General features: G+C 35.2%; 1 protein-coding gene and 1 long non-coding RNA gene across 6 annotated transcripts in view; one reads left to right on the top strand and one right to left on the bottom strand.

The window, feature by feature from the left end:
- Positions 1-25692, top strand: part of SCN9A (sodium voltage-gated channel alpha subunit 9) — a 171305-nt gene that overhangs the window by 109585 nt on the left and 36028 nt on the right. Inside the window, exon 18 of the mRNA XM_059167130.1 lies at positions 20892-21012. Within this exon, the coding sequence (XP_059023113.1) occupies positions 20892-21012 (121 nt within the window). The remainder of the gene's footprint in view (positions 1-20891; positions 21013-25692) is intronic.
- The window catches only part of LOC131827142 (uncharacterized), a 167900-nt gene that overhangs the window by 57094 nt on the left and 85114 nt on the right, over positions 1-25692 (bottom strand). For 4 of the 5 annotated variants that reach the window (XR_009351906.1, XR_009351905.1, XR_009351904.1 and 1 more), the window contains exon 3: positions 24257-24356. This is a non-coding gene — a long non-coding RNA (uncharacterized LOC131827142). The remainder of the gene's footprint in view (positions 1-24256; positions 24357-25692) is intronic. The other variant, XR_009351907.1, reaches the window with a different exon arrangement.

Consider the following 25692-nt stretch of genomic DNA (forward strand, 5'->3'; position numbering starts at 1 on the left):
AGCTTGTAGTAAAGAATAGGTAAGCTAATTGCTTTAAGTCATTTAGCACCATATTTGAGTTGGTAATCCTAAAACAATGCTAGCTATTGTGTTTATTATTGAACTCATCATCATTATCCCCTAAAAGTATGGATTTAAAATCATGGACTTGGAATGATTGCCCTTCATCATAAAAAAATTTCCATGACATATCTCACACTGTGAGTATATTCAAACCCACTTTGCTATTCTGGACTTGAGAAATAACAAAAGTTTAAGATCTATAGGAAATTCGTTGGGTACCTTAGAGGTAATAGTATCTCCAACTGTGAAACCCTATGTTAAAGTCTTTTCTCCAGCTGCTTGAGATTTAAATGTCTCTCATTATGACTTGGTTTTGTTTTTGTTTTTCCATTTGAACTACTAAAAAAAAAAAAAAAATGTAGATTTTCTTAACCGAGAGTGCTTCTACTACCCTTCATGCTAACCTCCCTCCTCTATCCCCCTAATCTTCAGCTCCCACTTGAGCTCCCAAATTTTTTAACTACTTATTCCCTCCTTCCCAACTTTCTAATTTTTCATGCCTAAGGTTTCTTTGAAAGAGTGATTGCCATGTTCTTGAAGAAACTTGCCCAAAGGGCAAATCTTGATTACCCAATACAAAGTAATGCCTGATTCAATACATTTGGATTATTTAAATCTTAAGCACTTCCTTGGGATATGTTTAAGAATAGGAGCCTCTGGAAATAGAATATTTGCCTTAAATTCTAGCTTTGGTATTTACTAACTCTATGGTCTTGAACAATCTACATTCTTTTCTGATACTGTATTTTAATTCCTCTATAAGCAAAAGAGAATTATAATAAAGAGTAAATGATTAGATATGATTAAATGATTAAATAATTAGATATGTGTCTTTTGGAAAGCAAGTGTCTGATTAACAGTTATTATGGGTATGGGATTGAGTGACCACATATACAGTATAAGTAGTTACTTGCTACCAGTTAAAGTCAAGAGAAGTAGCAGGATGTAGATCAATGGTTCACAATTTTAGTGTGTAAAAGACACACTAAACACCAGATCTGGGCTGTATCCTTTGAACTCTCTCTGCCTAAGTCTGGAAGCAACTTTAGAGTCCTTATCAGTGGTGTTCCCATTGGCCACTGTGATGGATTGAGTTCTCATGGGAAATGAACCTAAATTCATCCTTAGCATGTTCTGACCCAGGTTTCTGAGATGTCATTTTCTTTATTCAGGGACTGAAGATACTTCCCCTTTTGCCTGTCGAATCTGCATTTTGAACAGAGGGAAACAACACCTTTAACCTTTGATGCCCCCCCCACCATAAAACAAAATAAAACAAAACAAAAAACTTCTCTTTTATGGCCTAGTGTCCCGTTTTCCCATTATATTTGACAGACTTTTTCATCTTCTAATATCAGATCTCATATTGGCAAGTGCCTTTGTCCTGATACGCACTCCAGAATGAAGTAAAAATATTTTGTAATAAAACACCTTACCAGAAGACGACCAAAGAGATGAGTTTAAATAAAGTGTTGAGTAAAATATCTTATAAACAGTTCTAAGGAAATAATTGGCAATAGAACATCAGCATTTCTCTTAAGATAGAGTTTGTCTCAGAACTGAGAAAGACATATTGTTATCTTCCATGGACCCCTGAAAATAAGACTTGTCCCTATTTCTCAGAATGCAGGCACTGAACTAATGGCCCCTCTCAAAGTCAGCCTCCTCCTGAGGCGCACTGCAGTCCTCTAAGCATGTGGCAAACATTAGCAGCACACTGCACAGATTTTTGCCATTAGCAGTGAAGTGCTTCCTGATTATGAGCCTCAAACGAAGCATGAAATGAACCCATTCATTCAATAAATATGTATTGAGCTCTGCTATGCTCCAGGCACTGAGTTGCTGAGGGAAAAAAAAAAAATTTATCCACCTACAATGATTTAATGTATGTGATTGGCATATGACTTAACTAAATTCTTAAGTGTAGTGTTTTTTTTAATTGTGCCAAGTGTCAAAACTTAAAATTCTACAAAACTAAATTAATAGCTAATATTTTTTAATGGAGAGGTCTTAGATTAGAGTCATTCTCTTTGTTTTCTATTGCTACAGACTACTTCCTTCTCTGCTCTAAAGATGAAAAAAAAAGAAGCAGCTTATAGAATTGTAAAATGGACTTTGGAAGTGTATGCAAATTTCAGAGGAAAACATTAATCCAAATTTATTTCTCCTAATATTTAAAAACAAAAACAGTCTCATGTGATTTTAAAGTAGTACAGAGAAGCTCCTTTCTTCACTGTGAATCTAATCCCCAAGTACTTCTTTACTGCTCTTTTGACAAATGAATCTACTTATCAAGGCTGCTTAAGTGAATTTGCTCATATTGTGTACTCAGCAGAGAGGAAACATTCTTTGTAAACATTTCCTCCTAGAGAGATGCCCCATTCATTCCTCCTCAAGCCAAAGACAGATACTTAGCTTTACCTAATTGTTTGTTGGTGTTTTAAAACATTATATCAAAGTTGTGATGGAACTAGCTGAGGTCCTCAGAGAAAAGAGGTCAATGAAATATTCAAATTTTACATAATCAAACTACCCTCCTTCAAGAGAACATCATTTAAAACACTACAAACACATTTATACAAAACTTCATGTTCCATAAGGAACCAAATTCCAAATAAACCCCTCATTAACTTTGATCATTGGGGGGAAAATTGCAAAGGAATACATTAGAGAACATTTTTTGTGAAACATTGCTATTCATTTGTTGAACTCACATTTACTGAAGTTCTTCTTGTTACCATACTCCTGCCAGACATTAGGAAGACACATCATTAATGCATTCATTTCTTCAGTAGAGGTAGGCTATAGGTATAGGTCTTTGTGTTTGAAACGGTTTTAAGTGATAAGGAGTAAAGCAAGTTTCCTGCCTTTGAGGAGAAACACATATAGAAACCAGAAATTATAATTAAACATACAAAAAAGAATTAAAACAGGGTTTGGTTTTAGGACAAAACATTCACACAGGATAGAGGAGAGTATAACTAATCTTAAAAATAAATTGGAACACTTCACAGAGGAAATGGCATTTGAAGGAGTTTTATAGTTAAAAGATAAATTCTTTCTTCAGAGTAAGTGAAAGAACTTTCTGATAGAGGTGAAGAGCCCATTTGGGAGATACAGATTGACTCGTAACATTGGGTTTTATCTTAGAAGACTGGATGGGTATCAATGCTATTAAAAAATACGTAAAAGGAGGAGAAAATTTAAGAGATAGAATATACTCAGAGTTTAATTTGGGAGCATCTTAATTGTGAGCTACTTGCCAGATAGCCAAGTGATGCCAAACAGTATGTATTTGGAAACTTTGGTTCCAAGGAAAGAGGACAAGTCAGAGATGTAGACAGGTAGGGATTTTATGTGTTCAGTTATGTTAACTATAGGATATACAGAGAGTCAGCCTGAGGACAGATTCTGTGGGAAACCAGCTCTGAGAGAGAAATTGGTGTGTAAGAGATTTACTGGGGAGTATTCTCAGGAGCAACACCTACCACCTGTAAGAAATGAGGGAAGCAAGATGACTGGGACAGGGAGAAATGAAATGTTATGTATTTTCAGCAGATGCCTCTGCTGATCCTATGGGCATCTCCAGTAGGTACTAGGGTGACCCTACTATGGAGTAGTCCTAATTGAAGCAAAGGAGTCAGGCCTTTCCCTCCCACCAATGAGTCATTAGATGCAGGTTTCCTCTCCATCCTTCCAGGGGAGATGTAACTGTTGGGTGAAGCAGCTCTCTTCTGCATGACAGTTTCCATGCGGGGACTCAGTTGTGAGCCTTCAGCCCCCAACACTCCCAGTAGTTGGAGGGATGAGAGGCTTGCCTGAAGCAGGGAATTGGCGCAGCTCACCACAGCACCCACTACACTACAAGGACCATGAAAGTAAGAGGACAAGTGAGCAACTCAACACTTGAGATGTGGACCCAAAAGAAGAACGCACCAAAGAAACCAAGGGAAAATTGTACCTATTTGCCACTTTCATTTACATTGTATAACTTTCCTATGACAACTAGGAGAATGGATATTATTCATCTATATTTACAGATAACCAAAATACTGAAAAATTAAGAAATAATGCTGATTAGTCACTGATGTTTCTGGGAGTCTCTTTAAAGTTTGAACCCCAAGTTTTAACCACCATATTATATACCATAGAAAGGCAAGATGTTAGTAGGAATATAATTATTTTCTGTTTTGCACCATAATGTTGCAATTAAGGATCAAAACTTCTGGCATAGTGGTATTGTGCATATGCTGGTTCATATTTGGCTTCTGATTCTCTTTAATGCTGATTTATTAAGTTATAGTCTACCTCAATAAAATAACTAGAACAAAGCATGTTCCAGGATCAAATAATAAACCAGCCCATTGAGGATGCATTGAGTAAGACTCTGTCAGCCTGAGGGCATGTGAGAGGAGGTGGGATTTGAGCCAGACCCTGAAGGATGGTGATCATTTCATTGAGTGGATGTAATGGAGAAGGGAACTCCAGGCAGAGGAACAGACATTCATGTTGCTTACCTGATTCACCGATGCATTAGTCCATCTACCCATTCATCTGTTCAGTATTCAATCTTTTCAATTTTAAAAGCCATTATCTTTGGAGAAAGTTAAACATGTTTACTTGTTATGAAATACACTCCTTTTACTGATTTAATAAAAAATTATTTAAATATTTGTAGTCATCAAGGTTAAATATTTTACGTCTTTTTAGTATGTGGTGGTTTTAATTATGTTTTACTTGGTCTCTCTTTAGATTTTTTTATGAAGCTTTTCCCTGAAACAGGCAGTTATTATGTTCACCAAGAAAGCAGTTTTGATTTCTTCTTATCATTGCATTTAAGAAAATAAAATAACCTCTTCCAGAATTGCATTTGGTTTAGCAAGATTTAGACATTAGTTACAATTACACAATTTTATAATTTTAGTTATAGGATACATTAATTATACAATTAAGCTGGTATTTGATCCTATTTTTATGCAGATAGTTAAAAACACAAAACAAAACAGAAGAAGACTACTATAGAATTTTACTTAACCGGGCGCCTGGGTGGCTCAGTGGGTTAAGCCGCTGCCTTCAGCTCAGGTCATGATCTCAGAGTCCTGGGATCGAGTCCCGCATCGGGCTCTCTGCTCAGCAGAGAGCCTGCTTCCCTCTCTCTCTGCCTGCCTCTCCATCTACTTGTGATTTCTCTCTGTCAAATAAATAAATAAAAATGTTTAAAAAAAAAAAAAAAAGAATTTTACTTAACCATTTCTTTTTTGCAGATTGGTTTCAAAATATTTGAAGAATCATCTTTACTGGATTTCTTTATGTGTCTGAAAACAATGAAATTTTGATCAGACGCTTAAATCATTGTTTCTTATTCTTTTTATTTTGATAAATTTGGAAACATTTTTCCTTCAATGCTGTTTTAAATGTCAAAATTAAAAGTGATAATTAAAAGTAATTCATGAAATTCTAATTTTAGAATATGCTTTTTAAAAACTATCTACTCCTACTCTCACCAACTCTGGAACTGAGCATCACTTATTTTTAGATGGTTGTTACAAGGAGCAAACAGAATGCAAAAGATTGCCTTATCAAATTATAGTAGCTAAATTCATCCCCTAAATAATAGAATTATATATATAACTGTTGAGTTGATTGTTTTAAAATCTGTGTTGAATGATATTCAGTCTTACTACTGTGTTTCAAAGATACTGCTTTGCATTGAGCATCTAGCATGTATTTCTAACATATAACTCATTTTTACTTTCAGGTATGTGACTTTAAACATTTCAAATCAGTTGACTAATCTATTTCATCGTTATGCATTTCTAAACTTCGGTACCTAACCTTCTTACTTCTCATAGGGGTAAAACCAAACTGGATCAATCAAGGATGCAGCTCTGTGCTTTTAACCAGACAGAGACATATGTGACCACTTTTATACAGGTTATCTAAAAAAAAAAAAAAAGCATACGTATATGATATATTTTTCAGTGTCATGCATGCTGTTCAGCTACAAAATGTTTCTGCCTGCTCCATTGCAAGAAAGTAGAAACATATACAATTGTTCTGTAGATGAATTGGCATCATAGCATGTCACAGGTGCAATTCCATCATTTTTTGTGATCCTCTTGATGACTTCCTTGATATATATCTCTCATATCCTTAGATTATTTCAATGCATGATCTATAGATTTTTATTGGATGGATTATAAAAGTAAGATACAGCATGTAACAGAAGCCATTGAAGCAACATTTAATTTGAAAACCTCTAGCAACTGCCTTTCCTAATCTAAACCAATCTAATGTGTGTCACATTAAATTGTCAGATTTATTGCTATGAGAGTAGAAATTTAATGTTTTCATCGTAACAACAACAACAAATGGTAATTATATGTGGGAAGGCTGTGGTAGATATATTTATATACATACACACACAATATATACATGTATCAAATCAAATCATCACATGGTGTACCTTAAATTTACATAATGTTATATGTCAATTAATCTCAGTAAAGTTGGAAGAAATAAACTATCACATTTAAATTTAGTAAATTAAAACTGTTAAGAAACCATTTTTGTGGGAAAATATTTCAGACATAAACATAAAATGTCAGAATATAAAAAGAACATTCTAATACTAGATCTGTATTTATAGAAATTCAGACTCATACAAGTAAGCAGGATTCTGAGTACACAGAGCCAAAGTACCCGGTTTCTAGGCTAAACTTTGAATATGTTTTGCAATGATTTTGAACACAGTGATAACTAGGAATTTATTTATTTAATCAATTCAGTAACTAACATTTGATTTTATTTGACCATATATAAAATGCATCAATTAAAATTTATAGGCTCAGCCTATGAACGAACGAGTTATAAGTGCTTGAAATGCTTAATTTGATTCCAAAAGCAATATTATGCACTGATGAGAATGTTTCTTATTTTGGTTAAATCTCATAAGAAGGCATATAGCATAGCATCAAGAAGGTAAGAGGTATAAATGGAATATATTATGAAGTGAACACTAAACCTTTCAATAAGACATAAAATACTTTTAATAAAATTGGAAGCAAATTAATATGGATTGCCATACCTACTATTTCTAACAAGTGTAAAAGAAAATACACCACTCAGATACATTTTGTCTTAATTTTAGTATAGCTTGCTGAATGGATGAACTCTAATTAATAACTTCCTGTAAGGAAAAAAATCCATGTTAATAAGAATCTTCTCTTTTTTCTTATAGTTTATTTCATATTTTGAATTGCTTTTGTCATTGTTGGGATGTCTGTATTGTTGTTTTCCATTGTGCAACATTGAAAGCAAAACTTTATCTTGAAAATGGTACACTTTAGGGATAATAATGTGAATATTTTCCAATTAAAAAAACAAGCTAATATTGTTCTAGTTTCCTTGAAGTTAATTTTAAAGGTGCTCCTAAGTAAAAGACACATTTCTTTATTTCAGATGGGTGGTGATTCAGAGGCTATATTCTCTTGTAAAAAATTTTTTTATTTCAGAATGGATTAAATTTCTTTCCCCTAGAATCTAAATAAAGATGCATACATTCACAATAGTATGTATATATGTATAGGTAAAATGCACAATTTTTGAGAAAACGGTTTCCAAAAATATGTGTGTGTATTTAATTCCTGAATTATGATTACTATCTATTTTTTTTTTTTTTTTTTACCAAACTGTTGGAGAATATGAGGTGTATGTTAACGAATGGTCATTCTCCTGAAAACAAAAAACTGTGGATATTTCACTTGTGAAGAATGACTTGAAATATAACACTTTTCTTTGGCAGAAGCTGCCTACATAAAGGTTAGGAAAGATATATTTTGTCTGTGCCAATTTTTATTTTACATTGTATTTTCAATATTAGAAAGCCATGTGTTTAAAAAAACAATGGTAATTGTTCCATTCAGTGGAATTTGTCTTTCCATGCCCTTTCTCATTAGGAGTGGTTTTAGGGGGTAGCGTAAATATACCAGTAGTTTATTTTTTGTTTGTTATTCTTTTTAATGAATGAGCGTGCGACTTAGAGTCTATGCTTTCACCTCACATTTTCCTGCCCTGTTTGCCTTTGTTCCAATTCTTATTTACCCACTTGTTGCAATTTTCTAGCGGACCTCAGTAGAACTGTTTAAATCTTTGTTTCTAAGTTTTTAAGATACTCTTTTTTAAATTTGAATTCAATTAGCTAACATATATTACATCATTAGCATTTGATATAATGTACATTGATTCATTAGTTGCGAATAACACCCAGTGCTCATCACATCACGTGCCCTCCTTAATGCCCATCACCTGGTTACCCCACCCTGCCAACCACCTCCCTATCCACAACCCTCGGTTTGTTTCCTGGAGTCAAGAGTCTTATTGTTTGTCTCTCTCTCTGATATCTTCCCATTCAGTTTTTCCTCCCTTCCTCTATTGTCCTCTGTAAGATATTCTTTCTGATTTGACCCACTGTATCTCAGCTACTTAAATATTTTCTGCAGATGGTTCTGTGTTAGTGTACAGAGCCCTTCAATACTGCCGGTTGATCACACAACAAAGCCTTATTGGTGAGTGCCACTTGACTTTTGGAGGTCCAAGAGGACACTATAGGATCTGGTGGAAAAAATCTGTAATCAGTTCAAGCTTCTTATGTGGCCAATATCTGTTTGTTTGCTTTTATATACAAAATCTTAACCTTTTAGGCATATAAGTTGTCGTGTTATTGGATAGGAAGCACCCTGGGAAAACTGAGAACTCTCAGTGAAATAATTTGCTTTATTTTGAATTTCCATGGTGGTGGAAGATTTGATCTCATTATTTCTCCATCATCTAATGCTATATCCCATAATGACCCAGCGATGGAAGTGTTCAGTGGTTTTCCTGCTGAACAAGCACCTGTTCTCTAAAAGCCCACACTGTTTCTCTTGCAGTCATAAAGAACACTAGGAAAGGGAAACTTCTTCTTCTTGCCTTTTCTCTGAAAAAGTGCTGGGCTTTAGTTGCCCATAATTATAATGTGAATCAAGAGTTTACTGTAACTGTTAATTACGCTGATGTTTTTTCATAATTTAAATGGAAGTAAAATGAAAAGGCAAAGAAAATATTAATGACTTCTCCAGGATATCTTTAGTAGTTTTTAAGTAGCATTACCATTTAAAAAGAATCTTGAAAGAGACCAAAATTTCAGAGAGATCAGTGAAGGATTGGAGGGACTTCAAGGGCCTGGAATGCTAAATCATGTAAAGGAACTAAATGTCAATACTCCTAAGATGAAAAACACAAATGGTGATACTATAGGTAATCTCCAATTAAAAAGAAAAAAAAAAAAAAAAAGCTGTAGGAAGATAATATTTACATTTCTCCAAAAGACAGACAAGACCCTAACAATTGCAAGGGAGAGGAAAACGTATTTTGGTTCCAGATCAGAAAAGAATATTTAAATGCTATGTTATCCCTTAATAGAATAGTAAGTTGGAAAACATTGGCCTCTTACACAAAGCATGGTAGCGCTTTGTGGAATTCTTTAAAGGTCCTTTGATCCTTTATTCTGAACTTCACCATTTTACTCCTTTAATTATTCAGAGCCTTTCTTATGAATATCAATTGTAAATTAGACTGTAAAAATAAAAGATGGGTGATATTGATTTGAAATGAATAAAAGAAATTCTTAAGCTTACTGACATACAGTAGAGCTTAGTTTACCAGTAATGTTGCTCGTAATTTCTCTGTCCCTATATGCTCATTCCTTCCCTTTGATTTGCTTCTCCCAACTTCTTGCTGTCCTCTGTGTTTCTTTATTTTGATGCTCAGGTGAAATAATGATTCTAGGCTCTGCTCCTCAAAGAATATGTTTTGTTGTATGTAGCAAGCAGTATTATAGTATATATTTTAAATGTAACATCTTTGGAATATTTTCAACACCAACCATCCCCTTTGAATAAGGTGTTTTCCACAATGCTGCTGTAGGCTTGATGTTTTTTGGCTTTTAAATGCCAGATTATCAAATTATTAGACAGGTATATTTCATACTTCTTGAAATAAGAAATGACCAACTAGCATTAACTACCATCCACACTATCGTGAACTAGGCTTATGATGTAGATGCCTATTTCGGGATATGTCAATAATAAATTTGTAAGCTACCAGCTTAAGACAGTTTCTCATATGACACCTATATTTGACAATCTGTACTCATAGTCATTGTTGTAGAAAACACACCTTCCAGGTAACCAAAAGAAGAACCATGAAGAATTTTATAAAAAGTTTAATTTGATCATATTTTTTAACGTTACACGTTCTTATTTAAATTCTAGTTAGTTAACATGTAGTGTAATATTAGTTTCAGCAGTTGAATTTAGTGATTCATCACTTACATATAAAAGCCAGTGCTCATTATGGTTTACCTCCCTCTCTCTTCTTCTTCTTCTTCTTTTTTTTAATTTACTGCTATGTTCATCTATTTCATTTCTTTAATTTGGCATATGAGTGAAATCATATGGTACTTGCCATTCTTTGACTTATTTTGCTTAGCATAATATACTAGTTCCAACCATGTCATTGCAAATGGCAAGATTTCATTCTTTTTATGGCTGAGTAATACTCCATTTTATCTATATCACATCTTCTTTATCCATTCATCAGCCAATGGTTATTTGGGCTCTTTGCACAATTTGGCTATTATTGATAATGCTGCTATAAAGTATGGGTCCCTTTGAATCAATATTTTTATACCCTTTGGGTAAATACCTAGTAGTACAATATCTGGGCCATAGGGTAGTTCGATTTTTAAGTTTCTGAGGAACCTCCATACTATTTTCCAGGATGGCTGCACCAGTTTGCATTCCCACCTGTAGAATAAGAGGGTTCCCTCTTCACCACATGCATGCCAGCATCAGCTGTTTTCTCTGTTGTTAATTTTAACCATTCTGACAGGTTGAGGTGATATCTCATTGTAGTTTTGATTTGTATTGTCCTGACGATGAGTGATGTTGAGCTTCTTTCCGTGTATCTGTTAGCCATATAAATGCCTTCTTCGGAAAAACATCTATTCATGTCTTCTGCCCATTTCTTAACTGAATTGTTTGATTTGGGGGTGTCAAGTTTGATAAGTTCATTATAGGTTTTGGATACTACCCCTTTATCAGATGTCATTTGCAAATATCTCTTCCCATTCTGTAGGTTGCCTTTTAGTTTTATTGATTGTTTCCTTTGCTGCCAGAAGCTTTTTATCTTGATGAAGTCCCAATAGTTCATTTTTGCTTTTGTTTCCCTTGTCTCTAGAGAAGTGTCTAGTAAGAAATTGCTATGGCTAAATTCGAAGAATGTTCTTCTCAATGATTTGATGGTTTCCTGTCTCACATTTAGGTGTTTTTCTTCCATTTTGAATTTATTTTTGTGTATGGTATAAGAAAGTGGTCCAGTTCCATTTTTCTGCATGTAACTGTCTAGTTTTTCCAACACCATTTGAAGAGAATTTTTCTGTTGGATATCATTTCCTGCTTTGTCAAAGATTAATTGACCGTATAGTTGTGAGTGCACTTCAGGATTTCTCTTCTATTTCATTGATCTATGTGTCTGCTTTTGTGCCGGTACCATCCTGTCTTGATCACTTGATCACTATGGCTTGGTAATACATCTTGAAGTCCAGAATTGTGATGCCTCCAGCTTTGTGTTTCTTTTTCAAGATTTCTGTGGGTATTGGGGATCTTTTATGGTTCCATATAAATTTTAGGATTGTTTGCTCTGTGAAAAATGCTGGTGGTATTTTGATGGGGATTGCATTAAATGTGTAGATTGCTTAGGTTAGTGTAGACATTTTAACGTTTGTTCTTCCAATTCATGAGCATGGAATGTTTTCCATTTGGTTGTGTCATCTTCAATTTCTTTCATCAGTGTTCTGTAGTTTTCAGAGTACAGATCTTTTACCTCTTTGGTTAGTTTTGTTCTCAGATATCGAATGGTTTTGGTGCAGTTGTGAATGAGATCAACTCCTTAATTTCTCTTTTTGCTGCTCCATTAATGGTGTAGAGAAAAGTAACAGCTTTCTGTACATTGATTTTGTATTCTGTGACTTTACTGAATTTGTAGTATCAGTTCTAGCAACTTTTTGGTGAAATCTTTTGGGTTTTCTACATAGAATAGTGAAAGTTTGACCTTTTCCTTGCCAATTTGGATGCCTGTTATATCTTTTTGTTGTCTGATTGCTAGGGCTAAGACTTCCAGGACTATGTTAAATAACAATAGTGAGAGTGGATATCCCTGTCTTCTTCTTGACCATAGCTTGGTTTTTCTCCATTGAGGATGATATTACCTTGGATCTTTCATATATGGCCTTTATGATATTAAGGTATGTTCCCACTATCCCTACTCTGTTAAGGGTTTTTATCAAGAATATATGCTGTACTTTGACAAATGCTTTTTCTACCTCTATTGAGAATATTATATGGTTCTTATCTTCTCTTTTAGTAATGTGGTGTATCACGTTGATTGGTTTGCAAATATTGAACCATTCTTGCAGCCCAGGAATAAATCCTACCTGGTTGTGTGAATGATTCTTTTAATGTAAATTTGTATTTGATTTGCTAGTATCTTGTTGAGAATTTTTGCATCCATGTTCATGAGGGATACTGGCCTGTAATTCTCCTTTTTAGTAGGGTCTTGTCTGGTTTTGGAATCAAAGTAATGCTGAGCTCATAGAATGAGTTTGGAAGTCTTCTTTCCATTTCTACTTTTTGGAGTAGTTTGAAAAGAATTAGGTATTAACTCCTCTATACGTGTTTGGTAGGATTCCCCTGGGAAGCCATCTGACCCTGGACTTTTATTTTTGTTAGGAGATTTTTGATTATTGATTCCATTTCTTTGCTGGTTATCAGACTGTTCAAATTTTCTATTTCTTTCTGTTTCAGTTTTCAGAGTTTATATTTCTAGAAATGCATCCATTTCTTCCAGATTGCCTAATTCGTTGACATACAGTTTTTCATAATATTCTCTTATAATTGTATTTCTGTGATTGACTGTAATCTCTCCACTCTCATTTGTGATTTTATTTGTTTGGGTCCTTTCTCCTTTTTTTTGATGTGCCTGGCTAGGAGTTCGTCAATTTTATTAATTCTTTCAAAGAACCAGCTCCTAGTTTCATTGATCTCTTCTACTGTTTTTTGTGTTTGTTTGTTTCTATTCCATTTCTTTCTCTCTCTCTTTTTTTTAAGATTATATTTATTTACTTGACACAGAGAAAGAGAGAGAGAGATCACAAGTAGGCAGAGCAGCAGGCAAAAAGAGGGGGGAAGCAGTCTTCCTGCTAAGCAAAGAGCCTGTTGTGGGGCTTGATCCCAGGACCCTGAGATCATGACCTGAGCTGATGACCTGAGCCAAAGACAGAGGCCTAACCCACTGAGCCACCCAGGTGGCCCTATTTCATTTATTTCTGCTCTAATCTTTATTATTTCCCTTCTGCTGGCTTTAGGCTTCATTTGCTGTTCCTTTCCTTGCTCTTTTAGGGTAAGGTTAGGTTGTGCATATGAAACTTCTTCCTTCTCGAATTAGGCCTGTATTGCTATATACTTTCCTCTTAAGACTGCTTTGGTTGCACCCCAAAGATTTTGGAACATCATGTTGCTATTTTCATTTGCTTTCACGTATTTTTAAATTTCTTTTTTAATTTTCTGGTTGGCCCATTCAGTCTTAAGTAGGATGTTCTTTAACCGCCATGTATTTGTGGTCTTTCCAAATTTTTTCTTGTGGTTGACTTCAAGTTTCATAGCATTGTAGTCTGAAAATATGCATGGTATGATCTTGAGACCTGATTTGTGACCCAGTATATGATCTTCTCTGGAGAACATTCCATATGCACTCAAAAAGAATGTGTATTCTGCTGCTTTAGAATGAAGTGTTCTGAATATATTCTTAAGTCCACCTGTCCAGCATGTCATTCAAAGCCTTGTTGATTTCTGCTAAGATGATCTATCCAATGCTGTGAGTAGGGTATTAAAGTCCCCTACTATTATTGTATTGCTATCAGCGAGTTTCTTTGTGTTTGTTCTTGCTTTAACTATTTGGGTGCTCCCAAGTTGGGGGCATACATATTTATAATTGTTAGATCCTCTTATTGGATAGAGCTCTTTATTATGATATAGTTCCCTTCTTCATCTCTTGTTACAGTCTTTGGTTTAAAATCTAGCTTGTCTGATACATGTATAGCTATTTGGCATTCTTTTGACATATATTAGCATGATAAATGGTTCTCCATCCATTCATTTCCAATCTGCAGCTGTCTTTAGGTTGAAAATGAGCCTCTTGTGGGCAGCATATAGATGAGTCTTGTTTTCTTTTCTTTCCTTTTTTTTTTTAATCCATTCTGATACCCTATGACTTTTGATTCAAGCATTTAGTCCATTTACATTCAGAGTGATTATAGGTATATGTGAATGTAGTACCATTGTATTACCTGTTAAGTTGTTGTTTCTTGAGATTTTTCTCTGTTCTTTTCTAGTCTTTGTCACTTTTGGTCTTCCTTTCCCACTCAGAGGGTCCTCTTTAATACTTCCTGTAGGGATGGTTTAGTGATAACAAACTCCTTTAGTTTTTGTTTGTTTATGAAACTTTTATCTCTGCTTCTCTTCTGAATGATAACATGCTGGATAGAGTATTCTTGGCTATATATTTTTCCTATTCAACACATTGACTCTATCATGCTACATCTGCTGGCCTGTCAAGTTTCTGTGGTTAGGTCTGCTGCTAACTTTATTTGTCTTCCCTTATAAGTTAGGGATTTCATTTCCATTGCTGCTTTTAGAATTTTTTACTTATCTCTGTGTTTTGTAAATTTTACTGTGGTATGTCATGGTTTTGGCCTGCTTTTGTTAATTTTGATGGGAATTCTTGTGCCTCCCACATTTGATGTCTGTTTCCTTCCCCAGATTAGGGGAGTTTTCAGCTATAATTTAGTCAAATAAACCTTTTCCCTTTTTCCCCATCTTCTCTTTCTGGGACTCCTATGATCTGATACTTTCTGGAATCACTGAGTTCTGTAAGTCTACATTCATAATCCAGTATTTCTCTTTTCCTCTTATTTTCAGCTGCATTACTTTCAGTAATTTTATTTTCTGTATCATTTATTTGTTCCTCTTGTTCTTCCATCCTTGTTCTCATTACTTCCAGTTGGTTTGCTTCTCAGTTGTAGCATTTTTTTTTTTTCCCCAGCCTGGCTAGTTTTTAGGTCTTTTATCTCAGCACTAAGGGACTCTCTGATGTCTTCTATGCTTTAGTATCATTATGATTGTTGTTTTAAAATATGTGTCAGGCATATTATTTATATCTGTTTTGGTTAGGTCCCTGGCTATGAGCTTTTCTTCTTCTTTCTTTTGGGATGAATTCCTTTATCTTGGCATTTGTCTAGGTCTCTGTCTTCTGTGTATTAGTGTGTCCTGCTCCTGAGAGTAATGGCTTTATGAAAAAGAGATCATATACTGTCCAGAGCCTGGCACTTTAGAAGGTATTTCTGTTGTATGCTGTGTGCACTCTCCTGTGTTCTGGCTGTCTTTGCCTCAGGTCAGTCTTCTGCAGAGTTACTTCTTGCCTTGAGTGGGGAGTGTTTGGATCTTGTCCAGTGTGTGGTGAGTTTTAAATTGGTGTGCTTTGGTCTGCTTGTTAAAATAGGCCAGATCCAGGGCACCCGGGTGGCTCAGTGGGTTAAGCCTCTGTCTTTGACTCAGGTCATGATCTCAAGGTCCTGGGATCGAGCCCCGCATCTGGCTCTCTGCTCAGCAGAGAGCCTGCTCCCCAGCCCCCACCTGTCACTGGACCTACTTGTGATCTCTAATAAATAAAATCTTTAAAAAGAAAAAAAAAAAAAAGGATTAAAGAAGAGGCCAGATCCTCTTTCCACTAGAGCCAAAGCTTTGCAGCACTCTATGGTCACTAGACTTGGTACATGCAGGGGTTTGTGCTGGTCTTCTGGAAGAGGGACCTGCTGCTCTCGTTCTCAGACACACTTAACCCTAGTAAAGAAGCACCTACAGAATGGATGGAAGCAGAGGTTGATGTAAGTGGTTCGGGCCTCCACTGTCGGTGCTGTTATGCTCACTGAAGTTAGTGCATGCTGATGGGCAGGGGTGAAAAATGGTACCAACCCTCTCCCTCATCATGCAGAGGGGAGTTCATGGCCACCACTGTCCATGAAGCTCTCACAGAAGAGTGAACGATCTCCCCTCATGTGTCCTAGACTTCCCTCAGTTCCCCGTGCTTCACCCTGTCTGTATCCATGCTCCCTTTCCTCCCAGCAATGCAGTGCATCTGTGTTTTATGTTGGCTGAGTTTCAAAACTCCACACTTTAGGGAACTGCACTGGTCTGCACAGATCTGCACTGGTCCTCTGGCGAAGGGTCTTGCCGTACTGAGGCTGGTGCCAGTTTTTCTCAGAGGAGTGGTTGCAGTAACACACAGGAGGCTGGAGTTTAGAGTAAAGCAAAACAAAAAGCCAGCCTCCAGTTTAGCTACCCTCAGCAGGTGTCTCCACCCCTATGCTAAGGAATGGGAGCACAGTGACACCCACCAGCTCTTTTTTCCCCTGAGAGGTAACGCCACCTTTCCCAGATACACACTAAGCAGGGGAAACTGTCTCTTCTAGTGCATCCCAGGCAATCCTCACATCACACCCTGTGCTCCCAGGCTCCTGTCCTCCTTCACCACAGGAGCACTGCTGGGCCCACCAGACTCCACACTGACCACAGTGCAGACTTCTAACACTAGGTTTTGAGCTCCACTGGCCAAAAAAACTTACGATAAACAGCCCTTCTTGTTTTCCCAGTCACTGATTTTGGGGAGGCATTTTTCTTGTATGGTCCCCTTTGCGCTGCTCTCTCTGTCTCTCTCCCTCTGTCTTTTTTTCTGTCCACTCTCTGTGATCATGACTTCCTCCCCTCTGTAGCACCTGTGATCCTTCTCTTCCCCAAATCACATCCCCTCACTTCCCACCTTCCATGCTGTAGTCTCCTCTTAGGTGTGCGGTTTGTTCTCTCAGTCCTCATAGCAATTTCCTGGATGTTCAGAATGATTTGATACTTATCTAGCTGTGTTCAAGGGACAAGGCAAACATTAAGTTCCTACTGCTTCACCATCTTAATTTGATATTTTCAGTCATTGAAAGGGGCTTCTGAGATAGCTGTTGTTTATAAGCAATATTAGAATGTTCCAAATTACTTCAGTGTTTTATGGATGCACAGTGAAGAATATGGAAAGATAAATATGTGTGTGTGAGGGTGTATGTGTGTGTGTATACACACTGTGTATATACTAGATGCTTCAAGGTGATAGAATCAGGGAGTGAGTAAAAAGGACTTTTTTTTTTATCATATATTATTTATACATTTAAATTTTCTAATCAAGTATGTAAAGTTTATCTAAAGCAAAGAAAGACAAAATTTTAAATAGTACCTATAGGCAATACCACATTATTAAATAAAAAAGTAGGAATGCTGTGTATAGCATATTCCTATTCTTAATGCTAATGAGTTTACATCTATGATATTGTGTTTATAGCCTGTTTATGTAGGCTGTCAAAGGTAAAAAAATTATCTTTGCTGCCATGCAAAAAAGTAAGAGACAAAAGGTATATTTCCCTTTTCTTAAAAATAAAATCCATGCAAAAATTATAAAATAGCATGTTTGTAATATTGAAAGGGAAATTTTTATACTAAAGTATTTATTTTACTGGTTTTAATGTACTATAATAATTCTTCAATTTCCAAAATTATAAGAAAGGAAACTAAATTACAAGTGACTAAGTTTATAGATATGAAATTAATCATATAATTATGTAAAATGATTCTAATGATTGACATGATCTTCTCTGTGTACTAAACAAGAAAATAAGAAATTTTAATAGTTAAATATAGCAGTACCTGCTATGAGAATAAAATGCATTACCCTTTAAGAGAAAGTTTTATTATAGATGTTAGCCTTTCTACTTAAAGGCATCCTTTTGGACCTTGTTAAAAAAAACTTCCAGGGCGCCTGAGTGGCTCAGTGGGTTAAGCCGCTGCCTTCGGCTCAGGTCATGATCTCAGGGTCCTGGGATCGAGTCCCGCATCAGGCTCCCTGCTGAGCAGAGAGCCCGCTTCCCTCTCTCTCTCTCTCTCTCTGCCTGCCTCTCCATCTACTTGTGATTTCTCTCTGTCAAATAAATAAATAAAATATTTAAAAAAAAAAAAAACTTCCACTTCAGTAAATTTTAAATTTAAAGGTTGACAAGATTAGAATTAAACTGTCTACATCACTATGGCATGCACATAAATGCATAAATGTTTAATATATACAGTCCAAAAATAACTACTTTTTGACTACTTCATTCATTCCCAGGAAAACATGGAATTTCTAAAAACATTTTAAACTTGAATTTCTAAAAAGCCATAGCAATTTAGTGTATGATGCAAACTACCGTTCATATAAAATATTTTAGTAATGTCTGTTCTGATGAGGAATCCTCTTGAATAAGTATTATTTATGATATAAAATTTGAGCCAAACTTTGAATTTAATTGACAAAAAATTGCCATAAAAGCTATGAATATAAAAGGTTTCAGACTGACAAAAGACACGTTGTAAAATCATCTTAATTTTGTTTATAAATTAACTTGGCATATCTTTGTTAATGATCAGTGAGAAAACCAAATATGAAGTTGAAGACGTTCTCATTAATTTGGCCCAAGTAGGCATTTTGAAGATTAGAATCATTTTATTTAAAAATTGTGGCCACCTTAGAGAAAACCATGAGAACTATTTGCTAGTTGTCAGTATTTTGGCTGCTAGCAGGAAAGTGCTTTGCATTCTTTCTCTCAGCTGTTTCTCCCACTGCTCTGCCTCAAAACCCAGGGCAATAATCAATTTTTCACATTTGAAGGACTTAGTGTCATCACAGAATCATAGTACCTTTTCTTTCAATTCCCTGGTGATAGTCCACATTCAGCTGAGAAGTCAAGAATTGAGGGCATCAAATAATTGTAGTTTTTTAGATATTACTCAAAATTAGTTTTTGTGGTAATTGGCACAGTAGGCTGCATTAGTAATTATACATTTCCCCATTGTTTCTTGGAGTAATGTATATTTTAAAACCTTAGATATATTCAGACTTATAATTAATTTCTATTTCCTTTATTTTTCTATTTTCCTTTTTTTTTTTTTTTTTTTTTAGATAAGAAAGTTTTATTGTACTGCAAGGTCAAAATTACAGTATTTAACCTAAAGCAATGTAGTCTTTTTAAAAATTTTTGATTTAATTTAATTATTTATTTTAAAGTCATTTTAGATGAATTCATTCAATATGTCTGCTTTTTAAATGAAATTTCACAATGATACTGTTCATAACTGATACTATTATTAAACTCTTTGACCTGGTGGGAGTAATGCCCCAATGGCAGTAGATTATAAGTATTAGAGTATTCATAATTCTTTACTGTCTTTATAAAGAACTTTACTTACATCATTCCTTATGTACAATAATGTATCAATGTCTTTTTTACTAATATTGAATAATGTGTCATAATAATAGCACTGAGAATGTGGTACTCATAATGAATACTTTAACCTTCCCAGTAAATCTCTAAAAATTAATTTCAGATTAGGCCTATGATATTAATGCAGATTAATAGATTAAGATATCAATTTAATGGAAACGAGTATTTCCCTACCTTTAACACTTGTATTTGTGGGACTATTCTAAAAAAATAGTAAAGCTGTAATCTTAATAAGGGAAGCATGTGCTATAATAACTACTAGTTTCAATATTCACATGTCGTTTAGCAAATGAGAATGAAAATGAACTCTTCCATTGATGTCCTGCTCTACCCCTTATAAAGCAATATTAGGAAAAATTGACAGAGTTTTGCTACAATTGCTGTATGTATTTTTTCTAAAAATTTCTGTGTATGTGTATGTTTGTAAACATCATGTTTGATCATAAATTTCTGGGCGGGAAAAACTTGTGTTATGATCAATTATATGATCATAATGACAATGAATTCATTCCTGTCATGTGTGAGTCTGCCATGTTTAATTTCGTTGAATATTTGTTTCAGAGTTTGCATGTGGTTCTCACTTTGGTAGCCACTGTTTTTTGGCAGTATAGAAAATACTTTATGATCTTTTCAACTGTATCCTGAAATTTTATACTAAAATGGGTGGTGTTGGATGAAATAATTACTATTGTCTTTGGCATTCTGATTCCAATATAATATTTGACTTTCTTTGGTCTTGATCAAAAGCCTTCTATCTATATCATCCTGGTACATATTCTTAAATCCAAGAGATAATAGAAAAAATATGTTTGAATTTCATCTTACTCTAATTTCTTTCTTTTTTAGAATTTTAAATATCAACAAGCTTTTCTGCCAACTGTCAGATATGATCTGTCAGTTATCAGGCATTGGCAGTTTGGCACTTGTGTTATTTCTACTAGGGTCTTGGTTGTCTGAATATAATAATTATTGGTGTACACAAATTTATATTAAACATAAAACAATAAAAATGTGGCCAATACTTTGCAAATGTTATAGTTTACAAAAATTACCTTGTGTTAATTCTGTCCAAATACTTGTCAGCATACTAAATATGATAAAATTTATTTTTCACAGGATGTGTAGATAGAAAGATCAAGCATAGATGTATTGCAGGGTTACCTGACCTCAATATGTGTTTATACGTTTTTATGGCCATCATACTGTTAATCTTTTTTCACAACACTTTGCATGACTTTGATTATTAAATATGGCTTGAATATAAGATTTGAATAACCTCTAAATGAACTATCTGGTGGGGTGGTGAATTTCTTTTTAGAGATTGAACCGGTCGAGTTCCTCTGAGTGCAGCACAGTTGATAACCCTCTGCCAGGAGAAGGAGAAGAAGCGGAGGCTGAACCTGTAAATTCAGATGAGCCAGAGGCCTGTTTTACTGATGGTAAGAGAAAAATCAAGAGGTTGGTTAGCCATCCATTTATTGGTATTTGGGGTTTTATCTTCTATCAATGTCTGTAGCTCAGACATCTATTTCTATGTTATTTGACTCTTAAATGTCTTTACCCCTGACCTCACACTTGAATTCCAGATATGCCTATAATTCCCCATTGGTCATCTCCACTGGTTGCCTTTAAATATGTCAAGTGTAATAAGTTTTTAAAAAAGCTTTAGTGAGTTCTCCCCTATAAAATCCACGGCTTCTTCTGATCTTTGTCTCATTTAGTAACATCATGATCTATCCTGTCTCTCAAGCTAAAGACTTGGGGTCAGCCCTGACCTCTTCTTTTCTAGCCCCACACTGATTACAGAAACTGCAAGTTGATCAGAAGCTCTGGGGCAGGGCCAGCACCCTCCCAGGGATTCTGATGCACACTAGAAGCTGAGAACCATTGGTCTATAGGATAAAACCCCAAGTGCTTAACATAGCACGTTAAAGCCTTTGCACTTCAGTCTATTCTTTTCTAACAGTACCTCCTTTGATTCCTTTTCACTTCCTGACTTACTGACTTACTACTTCTGGAATGTTTCAGAAATTTTAGTCGAAGTAGTAACTTTGAACTTGACCTGTAGAAGTGTACAGTATTTTCTAATTGAATATGGTATCATTCAAGTAAAAACACAAACCTATACTAGAGTTGCAGTGTAATATGATAACGTAGACCACAAGTTTTGAAGCCTGATAAACTTGAGTTCTAACTAGTCTACTGCTAACTCTGTGAGACCCTGAGCACACTTTAAAATCTTATATCTTAGATGCCTGGTCTGTAAAACAGGTATAACAACCGCATCTGAACCATAGGGATATCCAGGAGATTGAATGAGATAACACAAACAGTTCTTAACATTCTTCTTTTCCTTTTTTTTTTTTTTTACTTTAAAAAATATTTTGTCAACAATTCTATGGAGAAGCTATGATAGAATAGTGTTGATGCTAATGACTTACTATGTCTTACTCTCAGCATCAGTATTTTTTGTAGAAATCATTACCTTGCATTCATCCTCTATAATTTTTCTCAACCAGCCTCCTCTAGCACTCATGCGGTAAACCAAATGCCTGTCAAATAAAGATATCTCCAAACTACAATGGGCGCATGAATTTTCTTTGGATACAAAGCTAAATTCCATTTTATGTGAGAAACAAACAAGTATGAGATCCGATTGATAGAAATTTTGTGAAATTTGTGAAAATTGTGAAAAAATTGTGAAAGTTTGCTGAAATTAATACCATGAACAAAACACATAGTTTCCTTTAGAAGTGTTCATATTAAAGGCATTGAAGAATTTCATCAAGTGTTGCCTATTTCTCACTAAATTGATTAGCACCATTAAATTTGTGCAGATGCTACCAAGATGTCCTCTACCCAATTTATGAATGACTCCGACTTAAAATTCTAGGATAACTAGAAAGAAGTTGGGTTTATCAAGCAGATTATGGCCTCAAATAAGAAAAGGACTTTAGAAAAACTTAAACCTCCTGCAGAAAGAATTAATGCTAAGGTATTGTAATCTGCAGGTGCTATCTTATGAGCTTAAACTACATAAAAAGTTTATTTTAATCCTACAAAGCACTAATGATAATATTTTTGTGATTCCTTTGAGGTTATGCATAATTTCTAAATTGAGCCTACTGTATAGGAGATAGTATAGAAACATATTTTCAGACGTATTTGGCCTTGACTGCTGAAAATTTACTGTGAGCCAAAGTTTCAGTTACACAAGGCAAATACGTTCTGGAGAGCTAGTGTACACCAATATGACTATACTTAACAATCCTATATTGTACACTTGAGATCCTCTAAGAGGGTAGATCTCAAATGATCTCACCACACACACAGGGAAGAGATTGGTAACTGTGTGAGAAGATGGGCTATGTTAATTAGCTTGATTGTGGTGATTATTTTACAATGAATACATAATATCAAATTATCAATTTGTATACCTAAAATATTTACAGTTTTTAATTCTCAGTTATACCTCAGTAAAACAGAGGATGTGGAGGGAGAAAGGGCAGAATAAACCTACAAAGACAGAAGTGAAGCCAGTAGCTACTTCTAGAGGGTACAGATTGGGAAAGGATATGGGGTGCTTTCCAGGTGCTTAAAATGTTATATCATGACCTACCTATTGGATGAGTGTATCAATTTATATATTTATAATTAGTATACTATACTAAATACATGCTCTACCTTAATAAGAACTTAGATAAACAAATACATAATTTGGAGAAAAAAAGACAAGAACATTTATGAGGAAACACACATCTGTGAGTCCTATCACTTTGAGCAGCTGTGCTCCATTGGAAACTCTATACTCAGGGGACCTGCTGGGCTAAGAGGCTCACCCTGATAAATCAAACAGGAGAGCCAATTTGCTAAGCCTCTCACCCTTTATCCACTTAATCATTCTTTCATCCAATTAGCAAATAATCATTAAACACCTTCTGTATTTCAAGCCCAGGCTACAGCACCAGAGAGAGAGCAATGAATAAAACACTGTCCCTTGCCCAAATACATACATAAACATTTAGTAGGTCAGATAAGTGATACATGCTATGGAGAAGTGAAAAGAAAAGGGGAATATAGTAGTTAAAGGGTAGGATGCTCCTATCATGTAAGTAGAGTGGTCAAGAAGGCCTCTCCAAAAAGGTAGCATTTATCAAAGACCTGTAAAAAAATTGAAGTGGACCTTGCAAATGTAGGAGGGGGGAGTATTTTAGGCAAAGTAATGAAGGCACATACCCCTAGGTGGAGATATGCATGATATTTGAGGAAAGTTAAGGGGTGAGTATAGAGATTGAGAGATGGCAAGAGTGGTAGAAGTTGAGGTCAGAGATGTAGTAGAGGCCAGAACACAGGAGCTTTTAAGGACATTATAAGGACCTCATTTAAAAAGTCTCAACATGCCATTTTAAGAGTAAATGGGTGGATAGCAAGGACAGATACTGGGAGACTTCTTGGATGTTCCTGCAGTAATCCACATGAAAATAAGAGGTTTTGAGTATATTTTGAAGTTAGAGCTAAAGGAATGTGCTGATGGTTTGGATGTCAGGTCCAATGTGAAAATGGGAAAGAAGAGTCAACGACGACTCCAAGTTCGGGGCCTAAGAAACTGGGAGAGGTCTTCCACAGAAAGACTTCAAACGCTTGGGCTTGTTCGGATGGGAAATTGAGAACTCATTCACTTACATTGGAAATGACTCTCACCAGTTTGTGATAGGTCTGCAAGAGCTGAGCTAGAACCAATGGCAGTTTAGAGCAGCGTTTGGCCTCCAGAGATTTTTGTTGCCTGGAAGACAGCAGAAAAATCACAAGAAGTATGAGAGTTACATCAGAGGATTGGGTTTTCAATGAAGATGAACGCCAAAATGATATTGTTCATTGTCTCACATCCATTAATCCTTTTCAGTTTCATAACTGTCACTACTAATTTTCATCATATTCCCCTTCATCTTTTTCTCCTCCCTCTTATGCCAGCCTTTCCTTAGTTCTGTTGCATTAATTTTATAACTCAAGATGCCAGGGTCCATCTCTAGACCCACTACTGTCCTTCCCTAGCCTTACTTCTGCATGTCGTGGCAACCTGACATGACAGAACTCTGATTCTGCTTGGTTTTACATTATATTCCTTTTGGATTATACAGTTAGCAAATTACAAAATCAGGATTAAGGTATGAGTAGGAAACTCTCTTTCTCATAAAATAATATATTTTCTGTTAATTTGGTAGAAAGAACCAACTAAACTTCCCCCCTCAAATGCTCTGAATTCAGCTTCCTATAAAGTACTAATAAGTGATTCTAACTTTAAGAACACGACACTCAACTTGTGCCTACTTTTGTCTTTTTTTAAAGAAAATGTGGACAAAACACTTGTTTTAGAGGATTTAGAGATTTTTAAGAAGTTATAAAGACTAATTTTTCCTAATCATTTTTACATTAATTATGTTGATTATGCTATTATACTTTTATTAATAGATAGTTTGTCTTGGAAGAGGTTGGTGTTGGTTAGTTTTTTTTGCTGGGTGGGGGTGGGGAGCACTGGTTTAACATGATGAAACCCAGTATAGACTTTATGAAATGCATCACGAGAACAAATTAATGAAACCACCCAAAAGAAATAGCCTTTACCCAAGGGGACCCATTAAAATGTTTGAGAGGTTCTCTGTTATGTTTACATTTAATTAATAGTCCCTTTAAAAAAGAAGATGTGATAACATTGCTAACCAGCTGGGTTGGAACTCTCTTAGGATATGCCTTTGCATAAAAACCAGAAAGGCAGTCGAACACTCCTGCCTCAGAATAAGAGTGAGAAACTCTCTGAGGTGTGATAAATCCTGAGGGCAATATTTATCAACCTTCATCTCAGATAAAAAGTTTACTTTTCTAATTAGAATATGTGGTCCCTTTTCTTACCTCAATCCTATGAATAATATTTCTCTTCAGTTTTAAGACTGACACAAATCTTGAATAGTAAAATTCTAAAGGGAAACTTTCTCCTCTGGTAATTTTACTTGAGGCAGATAGATTCTGTTCTGTGCAAGGTATTTGTTTTTATACTGAGATAAATTCTAAAGTCGCAAGCATTAAGTTAATGTAAATACTAAGTCCTTCTTAAATTATTTCAC

The sequence above is a fragment of the Mustela lutreola genome, chromosome 3 (genome assembly GCF_030435805.1).
Source record: "Mustela lutreola isolate mMusLut2 chromosome 3, mMusLut2.pri, whole genome shotgun sequence".
Taxonomy (NCBI): domain Eukaryota; kingdom Metazoa; phylum Chordata; class Mammalia; order Carnivora; family Mustelidae; genus Mustela; species Mustela lutreola.